Source organism: Colobus angolensis, unplaced genomic scaffold (assembly GCF_000951035.1).
Source record: "Colobus angolensis palliatus isolate OR3802 unplaced genomic scaffold, Cang.pa_1.0 Scaffold166, whole genome shotgun sequence".
In the NCBI taxonomy this organism is placed as follows: Eukaryota; Metazoa; Chordata; class Mammalia; order Primates; family Cercopithecidae; genus Colobus; species Colobus angolensis.
This window is the reverse complement of record NW_012114777.1, coordinates 5381031-5394724: the sequence shown is the minus strand read 5'-3', so window position 1 is coordinate 5394724 and position 13694 is coordinate 5381031. Positions and strand designations below refer to the sequence as shown.

The 13694-nt window shown below is 40.7% G+C and overlaps 1 protein-coding gene across 3 annotated transcripts in view; it reads right to left on the bottom strand.

Annotated features, from left to right (window-relative positions):
- Nucleotides 1-13694, bottom strand: part of ST18 (suppression of tumorigenicity 18, zinc finger) — a 318440-nt gene that overhangs the window by 71070 nt on the left and 233676 nt on the right. For 2 of the 3 annotated variants that reach the window (XM_011937607.1, XM_011937608.1), the window contains 2 exons: nt 11805-11995; nt 3481-4272 (listed from right to left, as the gene is read on the bottom strand). In XM_011937607.1, the coding sequence (XP_011792997.1) occupies nt 3481-4272; nt 11805-11995 (983 nt within the window). The remainder of the gene's footprint in view (nt 1-3480; nt 4273-11804; nt 11996-13694) is intronic. The other variant, XM_011937609.1, reaches the window with a different exon arrangement.

Sequence of the window (13694 nt, the reverse complement as noted above, 5' to 3'; positions counted from 1 at the left end):
GAAAACAGGCGGTGTGGTCCTGCCCGAGAAGATGCTGACAATGGAACACGGGGCCTGCGTGCGAGGGTGCGGAGCCTCGTATGATCCTGTGCAACGGAGCACGAAGTCTGGCCACTGTCACGGGATGTGACAGACATTTCCGGGGCGCTGTATTGCAAGAGCAGATGTGCCTCTCCCATACCATGGCACCCCATTTGCTGGATGATAAACAGTCCTGGGCAGATGGGGCACAGCAGGTTGTGTGTAATGCAATTATATGGGGGCATGGATTCAGTAGAAGGGAGAAGAGCCAAGGATCCTTCGAGTCGTTCTGTGCTGAGGGTCAGGGAGGTCAGGAGACAAGGCAGGAAGTCTTAAATGAGCAAGGAATGGCCAGATGATGGGGCTGCGGCCAGCAGGGGGCATTTAAGGAAAGATAGGACCTAAATGTGCCGGTGTCAACACTACTCTCTGCATTTCATAATAGACAAATTAAAGAGTTTTGCGATGCTCTGTGATTTGTGGATATATGTTTTATTTAATCCAAAAATAGTGCCAAATTTCAAGTTGATGTGAAATCTGTAGACCACTAGGTCCAAATTCTTAAAGTCTGATTAGGGGAACTGAGGGGCCTGACACCATAGGAGAGTAAGTTAGAAAAAAAGGAGAAGAGCAATAATGTGTATTTCGATGCCCTTCCTCTCTTGGACCTTGCCCAGGTAAGGCCACGTTTCTAAACCACATTGAAAGGATTGGCGTCACACACTTCCCCTCCTCACCACACTGTTTGTCTGCAGGAACCCGGAGAGGGTGCTAGAGATAAGGCAGGCTGGCTCCTGCCCAGGTGCAGCCCACTGACAGTCCACCTTGCCCCTTTGTCTGCAACTCCCTCCTCTGCTGGGTGAAACAAAGATGCAGCGAAATGCTCTGGAGGGCAGAACCTGTTTGCATGATAAGAAGCCAGAGCTTGAGCTTGGGGCGACTCTCAGGCTTGGCTCTTCCTCTATTTTCTTTGTACAGTGTTGCATAATGAGGGTGACCTTATACTCTGGTGATGTTACACCTTGGTTTTCCTGGGACTGTCCTCATTCACATCTGATGTACTCATGTAATGGCTCATAGTGTTCCCCTTTCCATAAGCAGGACAGTCAATGACATGGCGACTGTACTTACATTGCAACCTAAATCTCACTAAATGCTTAGTGGCAAGAGTCTAACCAAACTAATTTTAGAATTGCTGACTTATCTGAAAACTGGGGTTAAATGAGATTTTAAAACTCCTGAGTTTTCTCCTTAACAGTGAAGTTGCATGGGCAAGGTGTCTGGGAAGTTAGGCTGGTATTTTGGAGAATATGGTTATCAGTTGGGATGAGCATTGACTTAACATCATGGAGCGCATGTCAGAGACAAAAAACATCCTTCTTGTGCCATTGGATCCCACATCAGGAACAAGGAACAGGAAAGTAATACTCAGTTTGGACTCTGCAGGCCTCCTCTAGACTAAGCCTGTGGCTCTTCTTCAATGTGGGTTTCACCTTCTTCACCTGTTTTGCTGACTAGCCTGCCTGGTATTGATCTTGCAGAGGCTGCCCCCATGCCTCAGGCACTAGGATACACCGCTGACTCATCCAGCCCTAGTAGGAATTTGGTAAGTCTCCAACTGGCCCAAATGTTTACAAGCACAAATTATATGCCCTTAATTTTTGAAAACAAAAAAAAAGAAGTTTTAAAAGCTCTATAAAATTATCCAAAGGATCATCAAATACTTTAAGATGTGGCTCAAATAATTAAGTTTCTATAAATACTAGGTTTAATTGCCTGTAAGGTATCATCAATTGTTTAACAAAACAAAACAAATCATCATTCTGTGTGCTACTTAGAAAGAAAAAAATGATTGGTAATTAAACTATAGTATATTCTTCTGAGTTCAGAGATGATAAAATGGAGAAATGACCATGCCTGTAATCCCAACACTTTGGGAGGCCAAGGCGGGTGAATCACGTTTGAGACCAGCCTGGCCAACATGGGGAAACCCTGTCTCCACTAAAAATACAAAAATTAGCTGGGTGTGGTGGTGAGCACCTGTAATCCCAGCTACCTGGGGGGCTGAGGCAGGAGAATCACTTGAACCTGGGAGGTGGAGGTTGCAGTGAACTGAGATGGCACCACTGCACTCCGGCCTGGGTGACAGAGCAAAACTCAAAAATAAATAAATAAATAGAAATGATATCTCTTAGGATCAATAAAATATAGTAAGCCATAAATTGTGGATTTGGGGAATTTTGAGTAAATTCCATTTTTCTTTTCTGATTTTGTAGTTTACTTAAAAAGTTAAATACAAGAAGTTGCACATTAGTGGGAGTGCAGAGCTAGATACAGTGTCCTGTCCTGAACCACAGGCTAGTATTAATATTCTGTCCCCACTCCAACCCTTGCAGGATGTTTGCATGGCATTATCTTGCTCCTCACTACATGACACCATTTTATCCTTTTTTGTTTCCTCAGCTCAGAGCTGTAAGACATTATTTGTCAAGATTGCAGGTGAGTGCTAAAATGGATTTAAATTGACAAAATATACAATTTGTTTCTGGATAACTCTCAGCAATCAGAACTTCTCAACCACACTAACATATTATTCTTATAAGCTGTTTGGGTCCACTGCCCTGATTTTTCCTAAGGTACTCCTCTCCCTAATTCTGTGGCTCTCAGGTTTCAGAGAGACCAAGAATCACCCGGAAGCTTATGGGAAAAAAATGCAAATTCTGGAGCACTGATGATGATGGAATCTGAAAATACTCATCTTAAACAAGCATTCTAGACACTAAGGATTGCTCTTGGGAAGCTCCATAAAACTGCTAGAACCAGCATCAGGCTCATCTGGTGTAAGACTCTGGGGAGAAAGAGCAGGGGGAATGCTCCAGCGAAGCAGGAACACACTTTTCCCAAGGCCTGAAGAACAACTCTAAAACCTCCTCAAAGCACACCTACTCTCTCATTGAAGTTTGGCCCAGAGATGTACGAGCCCTGAGGTAGAGAGCCAGTGAAAGTGTAGGCTCATAAACGCATTAACATCCAGTTTTATCCCAAAAAGGACCAGAGCATCCTGCCTGGCTTGCAGTTAAATAATCCAAGAATGAGGGTGGCAAAGAAAAATTAAGTTTCTGGAATTGATTTAAGATCCAGTAAATACTGATGTACTTCCAAAAATGTCAAATAAAGTTATTTCTAAAGGCATGATGCATTTTTAAAAAGCAGTTAAATTAAAAGAAATAGATTCAATGAACCTTTTTTCATGTGTGAAAATACCCAAAACTAACACAGCTTGACAGGAGAATAATCTAGAGAGTGGGGGAAAAGAAAGAAATTGTTTATTTTATAATCATAAATTGATTTTTAAGTCATTAAACTGTCAAAAAGCTATCTGAAAAAAAATCAAATCTGACTTTTTTTCAAACCTTAAAGCACTTTTATTCCTAAAATAAATGCAAAAATGGGTCTTACGTTTATTGTTAAAGATTTGTCTTCCACTCATGTCGATAACTTTGGTTTGCCTCCTTTCCCCTGCTAGGTGCTCCAGCAGAAACCTGTCCAGTTCTTTGTAGGTGTTATGGAAAACACAACCTCGCTCAGCCTGCAGAGCAATTGCCTGCTCCAGCAAACTTAAGTTCCCCTTGGCCTTTTCCAGATCACTAGACTCTTCTGTCATTACCGCCAGGCTCTCGCTATCTTCCTCCTCAACATCAGGGAATGAGGGCTGGGCATTGCCATCCAGGGGTTCTGCATGAGCATTCTGTGGGTCTTTCCTTTCTGTTTCAGAATCACACCTGTTCTCACAAGGGATAAATTTGTCACCCTCAGTTTTTATTTCAGGAACTTCCAATAGGTCTTTTTTATGATCTGTTAAAACATACTTTGGGACTCTAGGTGGTTTGGTTTCTTCTGAGAAGTTGGAGCCACTGTCCCAGCCATTTTCTGCACTTTCAGAGTTACTTTCATTATCATCAGAGGAGCAGAAGGGTGGCTGAGAATCATTGATCTTGTCCCTTCCATCATCAGAATGAATCAGAAAACACTCGTCTGCTTCATCGCTCTCTGCTTTTAAAGATTGGATGCCACTGTCATTTAAGTTTTCACTTGTGGTCTGAACAGATACATTTTTTTCAAATTTCCCCAAGTGCATTAAAGACTTGACCACGAGCTCTTGATAACAAGAGTATCTGTCTTCCTTCCTACTGGAGTTTTCTTGTGCAGCTGAAAGGAGACTTTCATCCATAGGTTTTATCATGACTTCCTCTACGGAAAAAGGAAACCAATATTTGAAGAGCAAGAACAAAAAATATTTTGGAAAATTGCAACAAGTTATATGTATACAAACACATGTATTCACATACATATGTACATACACATACATATATGTACACATATACATACATAGTATGTGTAATATATAATCTCTATTAATTTTATAAACATTGGTGAGAAAAACATATATCCTCTTAAGAGAAAACTTAGACCTTAATATTCTAAGAACTGTGTTAAAAGAAATGAGCTATTATAATTTCCAACATGTTAAGAGGTAAGTACTTCTGAGGTATTGACCAAGAGAAGAAGGAGACACTTAACAATAATAGTATTTGTTGAATGTGAAATTATTGTTACTGTACTTCTTATATTCCCAACTCTTAGCCAACCAGAAGAAAATCAAATATATAATAGTATACATTGTAAAGGAAATATTAATCAGTTTCTCTGTTAGCATGGCAATGTATTTTCAAAGCCATTTGGTTTATGTTCTCTACTCTCTAGTCTTTCTCAGACATACTTTCAGATTTTATGGACTGTTAGCTAAGATACAATACATCTTTCCGAGGCTTTCAAGACTTCCTGTTTACCTTTGTAATTGTCATCCTAAAATTCCATATTGAAGGAAACACAAACAGGAAAATTAGCATGATCAAATCATATCTTAAATAGTAGTAACACATTTTCTGGTCCATTAGTTGCATGCACTTGTGTAACAAGAAAATGAAACAAGGTGGGGCGTTGGAGGGTGCTGAATGGTAACTAGCTGTTCTCAGTACAAGGCTGATTTGGGTCCTGAATGTGAAGGCACTCCGTGAGGGGCACCCCGTGAGGACTCCCCCTCCATGCCTGTCTGTCCAGGACAGTTTATGGAGTGGCTATTGTCCCAGGCAGCCATTGTTGTCCGTGTCATTCCCCCTCTTGCTCTGGGAGTGGCCAGGTTGCGGTGACGGAGTATATAGATGATAATCAGCCTACCCAAGCCTGTCCCAGTGCAAGACACAGCAAGTGAGAGTGGATTCACAGGTGACTCCACCCCAGGCCCAGGCACTGGGGCTGTGCCCAGCGCACACCAGTCTGCGAAGTGCCTGCAACAGTGCCCAGACATCCAAAAAATAGGAGGCCTGTTTCTGTGTCTCAAAGGCAGGGTGGGGGGATGGGAAGCAACCAGGAATAAGCCCCCATTAAAGACTGTTAAAGACACCAAGAGCAGTGCATTCTGTGCTAACAAACATCTTTGGAGGGAAGAAAAGCACAGCCATCCGGTGTGAGCGCTGAGCGGGAGAGAGTGTCTATGCGGAAGACAATGTGTCTTTTTGGTCTCATTTAATTTTTTATAAACATTGTCTCTGACAAGGACACTCAAAAATACATCTCCATCATCTTCCTTTCTGGTAATTATCTCCCTAAATCAACACTGGACTGCCAGGATCAAGTAAATATTGCCATAGTAACTAAAAGCATTTTTGGATGAAGGGAAGAATTCAGTCACAACACTAGCCCCTGTAAATAATGCTGATTATAGGGTGCAGTCTTTTGTTGGGATCTATTCAACATAAACTGAAAAATTTAACATTTTAGTTCCTAGAAAAGAGGCTGGATAAACAGGCACATAATATTTGATAGGATGGCCTAGCCTCTCCTGAATTCATATCAGAGGAACTCCAGGTTTAAATAATATATTAAACATAGTCTAAAATGCAAATGAAGTTTTTCTCAATATCACAGTTGGCTATTAAGAGAAAGTGTAAAGGGTTATGATAATTTTAAAGTATTATGAACTACAGAAAACAAATAAAAAGCATTTTCAGTGAATATGCTCAATTCATTGAACTATTCTCTCACTCCACTTAACTACCCACATGTGTACGATAATGATTTATAGACATTATACCTAATTATGCATATTTGGGCTGTGTTAGAGTGCTAACAAAAGCTCTAGAAAGCAACAATTACCTCTGTTGCTTAGCTACATAGTTTAAAATATTCCTATTAAGTGCAGATCACCAGAGAGGCGGGAGTGACAAAAATGCACATGTGCACGACAATGCATTTCACTGTGCTGCTGCCAACTGCTCGCATTTTGGGTCATTTCCAGTTTACATAATTGTTTGGTTCAACTGTTTGTTATATGCTAAAAGAAAATATTTATTAATTATTCCTCAGAAAAAGAGGAGCACCACCGACAGAGGTGCCTGCACAGCACACGCGGGTTTCTAGGGATGTTCTGCAAATCTGCAAGCCAACTTTCCACATTCCACCCCCCTCCCAGGCTTTCACTGGACTCATAAGAAAAAAAGTTGGGTTTGCTTTGGAAGCTGAGAGATCTGTGATGGGGCGCTTGTTTCTCCCAGCTTTGCAATGAGTTGCCTTCGTTTTCTCAGGCTGTGTGTGTTTATTTCTTTTGGGGGCCTGGTGATTTATTTTGTGCCTCTGCCACTGAACCAACCTAAAAAACGCTGTTGTTAGCATCAGGTGGACTTCGGCTTGAGTTCTGATCCTGCCACCCTCTCTTGCGAGCTCAGTGGGGCTGCGTCACCTGTCTCAGCTTGGCACCACCACTGGCACATTGAGGAGAACAGTTATCACCCTGTGCACCCTGTGGGGGCCACACGGGAATACCCAATAGGTATCCAGTCAAGGGTGGCTCTCTTGCCCCTGCCCCAGGTAGTCATGGCAGGGGTTCTATGCAACCCTTATCATAAATAAGATGGGCTTATTTTTTTACCTAGGATAATTACTAATATTGACCCCCAAGGACAGGCAGAGTCCCACTGTTGAGAAGGCTCAACTCAGTTCATCCCCACTCCCAGCACACTATGCCATGTTCACTAACTGCCTTTGGAAACTGAGTGAGTGCACGATGTGCAATGTGGAGAGAGAAACTTCTAGGGGGATGAGGTGGTGTGGCTGGCCTGGCACTACCTGCTATGTGACCTTGGACAGGCCCTTGGTTGCCTGAGACTGGGTCCTCATCTTCAAAACAAGGAAGATCCAATGATCTGATGACTGGATGGGTACTTCAAGGATCCCTCTTAGGACAACAAACTGTTATGTTCCTGGCATGGTGTTCAGCTGTTTATTTCATTTAATTGTCACAATAAGCACAAGAAAGGCATTTTCTACTCCAGTTCACAGAAGGAAACTGTAATTCTACAGAGGGCCAGGCTTGCTGGAGACCACACGGCCAGCCAGTGCAAGACTGAGACACACGACCAGGGCTACGTGGCCCCCACTCCATGCTGTGCCCTCTGAAACATGCTACTCCAGGTCCCGCAGCCATGGAAGGCCATATGTCCTGGTTGGTGTTTAGGAAACACAGTGACCCTTGGGAGAAATGACTAAGAACACTAGTAGCTCATTATTTTCCCAAGTTTGGATATTTTCAACAGTAAATTCATATGCAGAAGATACTAGAATACAATTGTCAGCTAACTTTTTTTTCTTTTTCTTTTTCTTTTTCTTTTTTTTTTTGAGACAGAGTCTCCCTCTGTCGCCCAGGCTGGAGTGCAGTGGCTCAATCTCTGCTCACTGTAACGTCTACCTCCCAGGTTCAAGTGATTCTCCTGCCTCAGCATCCTGAGTAGCTGGGATTACAGGAAAGCGCCACCACACCTGGCTATTTTTTTTTTTTTTGTATTTTTAGTAGAGATGGGGGTTTCAGCATATTGGTCAGGCAAATCTTGAACTCCTGACCTCGTGATCAACCAGCCTAGGCCGCCCAAAGTGCTGGGGTTACAGGAGTGAGCCACCACGCCCAGCCAATTGTCAGGTAACTTTCAAGGAGAAGAACGATGTTGCTCAAATTATAAGTAAAATAAACAACACGACCAAACAAAAACTAAAAGTGAACCAACCTCAACTTTCTTAACAACAAAACTCTAATAGGTCAGAAAATTTCTAGGGTCAGCTCTTGGGAGGGCATAACCAGAGGGTTACAGCCAGAGAGCAGACTCTTCACTGGTCCAGGTCTCTCTCCATCCTGAGTGCATTCACAGTGCGGGGAGGGAGTAGGGGCTGGAGCTGGGATGCTTTTCTAGAGTAAAAAGTAAATGCTTCTGCCTGATACATACAAGATCACAGTTGTTTATTTACTTTAAACCAAGACCTCTACTCAGAGTTTTCTGGTAATCCTACAGATACATACTAATGAATCCTGGCATAGATGTTGGCTGTTCTGCAGTGATACAACTTTAAAACGTCCTCTGAGAGTCACGGCATATTTTGAGTTTGTCTCCTTTAGTAACACTGGATTTTATTATAATTGGATTTCAGTTCTGTTTCTGTAACTAGCTAGGTTACTTTTATAGGTAAATTGGCTTTTCAGGCCTCCTGAATATGTACATTTTGCTGGGAATAAAAGCCTTGGAAAAAATGAATTCATCTTTCAAAGTTCTGAAAGCAGAGTGGTTTATCCCTTATGTGCTATTAGTTGAAAGATAATATGTGTTAAAAGTGTCCTCCCAGCCCCTAGAATTTCTATGATGTGACAGATTTCCCCATGAGCTTGTGGTTATGCTGCTGGGGACCCCACACCTGGGCTTGGTTAATCTTCCTTCTGGTGACTCTCATTCTCCCTGCCTGTGTCAGGAAAGCCTGTGCTTATTGTTCTTCCTCCCTTCTGGCAGTATTTTGCAAGCTCGTCTCCTCAGGAAGAAAGAGGCAACTGCATGGTTTGTCCATATTCTCTTCTATTCCCTTAACAGTGACCTGCATCTTTTTGAAAGACAGCAGGTTGAGGATATGGATGAAGTTTGTGCTATAAAATGGAATAAAACTTTGCAGCATTCAAGCTCCTGACCTCAGTCTCTTCCTGAGCACTATCCCTTCTCTCATTATCTGAGCTTGCCAGCTGCAGATGATATAATTGGGCACACACCTGGCCAGGTAAATACCCTGGGGCAACCAGAGTAAATGAGAGGCCAGATGAAAAGCCCTATGCTGGCTTGGGCACTAACTCGGCTCTCCTTCCTCGTAGTGGGGTGGGGAGTAACTTGTTCAGAGGGCTGAAGGCAACTTAGAATCTTTGTTCTTTTGACCAAGCACAGGGTCTGCCATTACTGGAAACTGTGACTGCATAATTTGACATTGTAGGAACTTTGCCCAGTCTGCATTCTGAAGGTAGTCAGTGCGTGAGGACAGCTGCATTACAGAGCACAGTTAGCTGGGAAATAATTATTTTTGCTTGTCCTTCCAATTGTTTCCTAATTGTCTTCCTTCTAACACCTATAAGATGCATTACCTTCAGCGTCAAATCTCTTTGGTCCTCAATGATTTCATCTGTAAAACTGTGCCCATAATCACACATACTCGTGGCATTATGTGGACTAATCGATATCATTTACGTGTCTGGAATATATTAAGAACTCAAAAACAATGGTCATCACTGCTGTAATTTTAGCATATTCATTATTATTATTAGTGGTTCTAATATGAAATATGAAAATAGTTAAACTATTTTTGTGAACCTGCAAATAAACGTCCATTAGTGCCTGTAACTGTGTGTTTAACTGGAGGACATCTGGACAATATATTCAATTGGTTAATATTAAACACGTACAGGGGTCAACAAACTACAATAGAAGGTGACAAGTCAGAGAGCCAGATATAGTCTGTTTTCACAACACTTACAAGAATGTGCTGATGCAGAAGCACACACATTTTCTTAAACGCTTGGCTAATTAATGTCAGTTGGTGTATTATACTGCAAGTCCAACCACAAATGATTCAAAGACTTTCCCTAATACTAGATTCAACCTGCAAATTTTCATGAATCAACAAATAAAACTGAGCCAGGCACGGTGGCTCACACCTGTAATCCCAGCACTTTGGGAGGCTGAGGCAGGCGATCACTTCAGGTCAGGAGTTTGAGACCAGCTTAGCCAACATAGTGAAACCCTGTCTCTACCAAAAATACAAAAATTAGTTGGGTGTGACTGTAATCCCAGCTACTTAGGAGGATGAGGCAGGAGAATCGCTTGAACCTGGGAGGCAGAGGTTGCAGTGAGCTGAGTTCCCACCATTGCACTCCAGCCTGGGTGACAGAGTGAGACTCCATCTCAAAAAACAAAAACAAAACAACAACAACAACAACAACAAAATGAATAAAATTGATCAGTTCAAGGAAACAAAAAAGTCAAGGGTGATTATAATTTACAGATGAGCTATGAGACTTTAAATCACATGCTAAATACAGAAAAGCCAAATAATTTACATAAATACCTTCAAATCAGAATACAGCTTTGTTTTAACCACAGAATTGCAAACTCTACTTTCAAGTCAATATTACTGAATCTAGGATGATTCTGAACTGAGATTTGTGCTCACTCATAAGTATGCCCTTAAATCTTTTCCATTAATTCTTATTGCTAACTATAATTCTACATACAATAAAAATGTATTATATAAGAATCTCATTGCCTTTTGTTTGCATAATTAGTACTTCTTTTTAAGTAACAAATTATTTAGTATATTTTGATTCCTTTAAAATTCACATTCAGAAAAAAAATTATGTTTAATAGAATATACACCTAGTTTCATTTTTCTACTAAGTCAAGTTTTAGATCTTAATTGTTTTCTATAATTTTTGAGAGTTTTTGCATGTCGCTCAGCTTTGCCTCATGCACAAAGTGATCAGTGATGGAATTCCAACTCCTAGAGGCATGTGACTACCAGGAACTAATGCAAATAACATTCAATGGGGAAAAAAGAAATCCTCAAATTTTGAAACAGTAACTACATTTCACCTAGCACACAAAAGGTGTTTGATGAGTAAGTGAAGAAGTGAATCAATGAAGTAAAATGTGCTGCTAAAGGGAAACTTAAGTAACTTACTTTTGAAATAATGGGCACAGTGATATCTTTTCTATAATACATCATTTTCCTTCAGTCTCCTTCTGAAGAAGACTCTAATCTGCCAACTTGAGGTTGCTTCTATATGTGATTGCTATAAGCATTTATTCAAAAATATTAAAAATATTAAGGCCACAGACCACTTGCATTGGTTCATGTTGTTATTACCAATTATATTTTGGAGTAAAAACCACACATGTTGATAAAAAAATTTATAAAATGTTTTAACTGTAATATATACATATATATCATAATCACTAATGAACATTATATATAACTTGATCATTGCAAAGGTGTCTTAAATTTTAAATATGCTCTTCAATTTAAAGGATTCTTTCAGGAATCCTTCCTATTAGGAAGAAAAAGTACTCTTCAACTCTAAGACTTAGTATCTTGTATTTTCTTCAAAAAGAGGCATAGTTCAATCATCTGCTTTTGAAAATGGATAGGGCAAGACTCTCTGTTGCTTATCAATGGAACCTCCACAGTTACTGATTAAAAAGTGGGTCCTCAATAAATAAATGTCAAGTAAAATAAATGTTTGATTTTGCTTCCAAATCTGAATATACTTTTACAACCATACCAACCATCAAACCACACACTCTACATGAATTAGTACAGAGTCCTTGGAGCCAGGGAGCAGGTAAAGTTTGGGCTCTCCTCCTTGCTACCTGCAGTAGAGTGATCATGCGTTTCCAAGGGGCCATCGTCCTCTGTCCTGTCGCTGCGGTCTTCTTGGCAGTCTGCGTTTGGGCTGTAGTGTCGGGGCTTCATTAGCAGGGATTTCCTTTTGTTGACTGGAACCCCCAAAGCTGGATCTTCAGCTCTTCTCTTCTTTGCCATGGAACAATCATAGGCAGCACTGTAGTGATCGAGGAAAATTAAGAATATGGTAAACTAGCATTTACTGCTGTTTGGCATTTAACTTTCATAAAGTCTAACCTAAAGCCTTTGGAAACTTGGGACTAGAGGTTTAGGGTTGGTCATTGGCACTAACAAAATCATCCCATCTGTGGACTCCACTGAACTGTGTGGATTCTATTTTACTGCCTATCAGAAGAGTTTTTTTTTTTTTTAAATCATCCTTAATCCTGAGTAAGCATATGTTAATCTGTGCTTTGCTTGGCACTACACTAAATACCCAGGGAGGGATGAAACAAGATTTGCACTGGTTTGCTAATCCTAAGAAACAGCTAATGTGAAAAATATACCACCAGATACAAAAAAAAAAATGTGTCCAGTATGGATAAATCACAAGGTTTTTCAAACAGTTGTTTGCTACTGAAACTGCTTATCTCTGCCACAGTTGTGGTTCAAACTTGAAATGTCACATATCTTGCGCTTTCACTTAAAAGAAAGGAGCGTAGAGCAAGGGGGCTAGCTATGAACATCCTGTCTCCCATCTCCAGTCATCAAACACAAAAAAAGTGGAAAGATGCTACATGGCACTCTGCCTTCTGATTCTCACTCACTTGGCACACAGAACAAATAAAAGGAGGAGAAATAAGATTGGATTTCACAAAAATGGACAACAGTTTATCCTCACTCCTGTTCTCATATGGTTTTATTTGGAAATGCTCCTGAGGGTGGCCCTTTCAAAATAGATTTCCTACATATAGCTCACTCAGAATTAATGCAGATCACTCTATGTGTGAAGTTAAGACAAACATTCTCTTGGCAAGATCCATGAAAATCAGAGGGTTTAGCCAACTGTGAGTCTATGAGAGATATTTATTAAATGTACTTTGAAGAAAAATGTGGAGCTTTAGATGAAAAGATCCAGAGAAGAGAATCCTAGACTCAGAGTAAAAAGATATGACTTACTCCATCTCTAGAAGACGACTAAATCCCAGGAATATTACTAAATAAAGAAAGGCCTTAAACCATTAGTTTACAAACATCAACGCAAAAGATGGTGGCCTATTCATGAAAATGATTCGGTTATAGTCACACGAGAACCCTTGGCTTTAGAAGGGCAGATTCAAAAACTTCCAACGAGGGGAAAAGTGTCATTTCTTCAAAGAAAGAAGAAAAAAGATCCTGGAAGAAGAGATAATTAGAGAGCTGGAAATGTCTTTAAGAAGATTAAAAAGTAGAGAATTAAAAATCACCCTGATGGGTAAAAGAAGAGTGAAGTTTCTAAATCAAGCAATGTGCTTTCACAAAACTTCTCTGATGGACCTAAATGTAAAGTGACCATGTACAGAATATGGAGCAAAATAGAATATAACCAGATGACCATGGGAGCAAACACCACCATGATAAGAAGATGGGGCAGGAAGTGAGGACCAACATGGACTGCCTCTGCTCGTTTGTCAAGGAAAACAGAAGTCTACACGATAGATTATGATGTAGTGAGAGCCAGCACAAAAAAGCAGAAACACCCTTATGCTTGCCTTCTTTGTCAAAGGAGACTGGCTTTGAGGGGCTGAACAGGGAGGCACAGGGAGGCAGAAGAAACAGATCAAAGAGGCATAGAGTTCCTAGAGAAACTCTCTTCAGGAGGTTCAAGAGGTTCCCTAAAGTAGTTAAAGTATCCTGAGTCAAATGAATTTCCACCA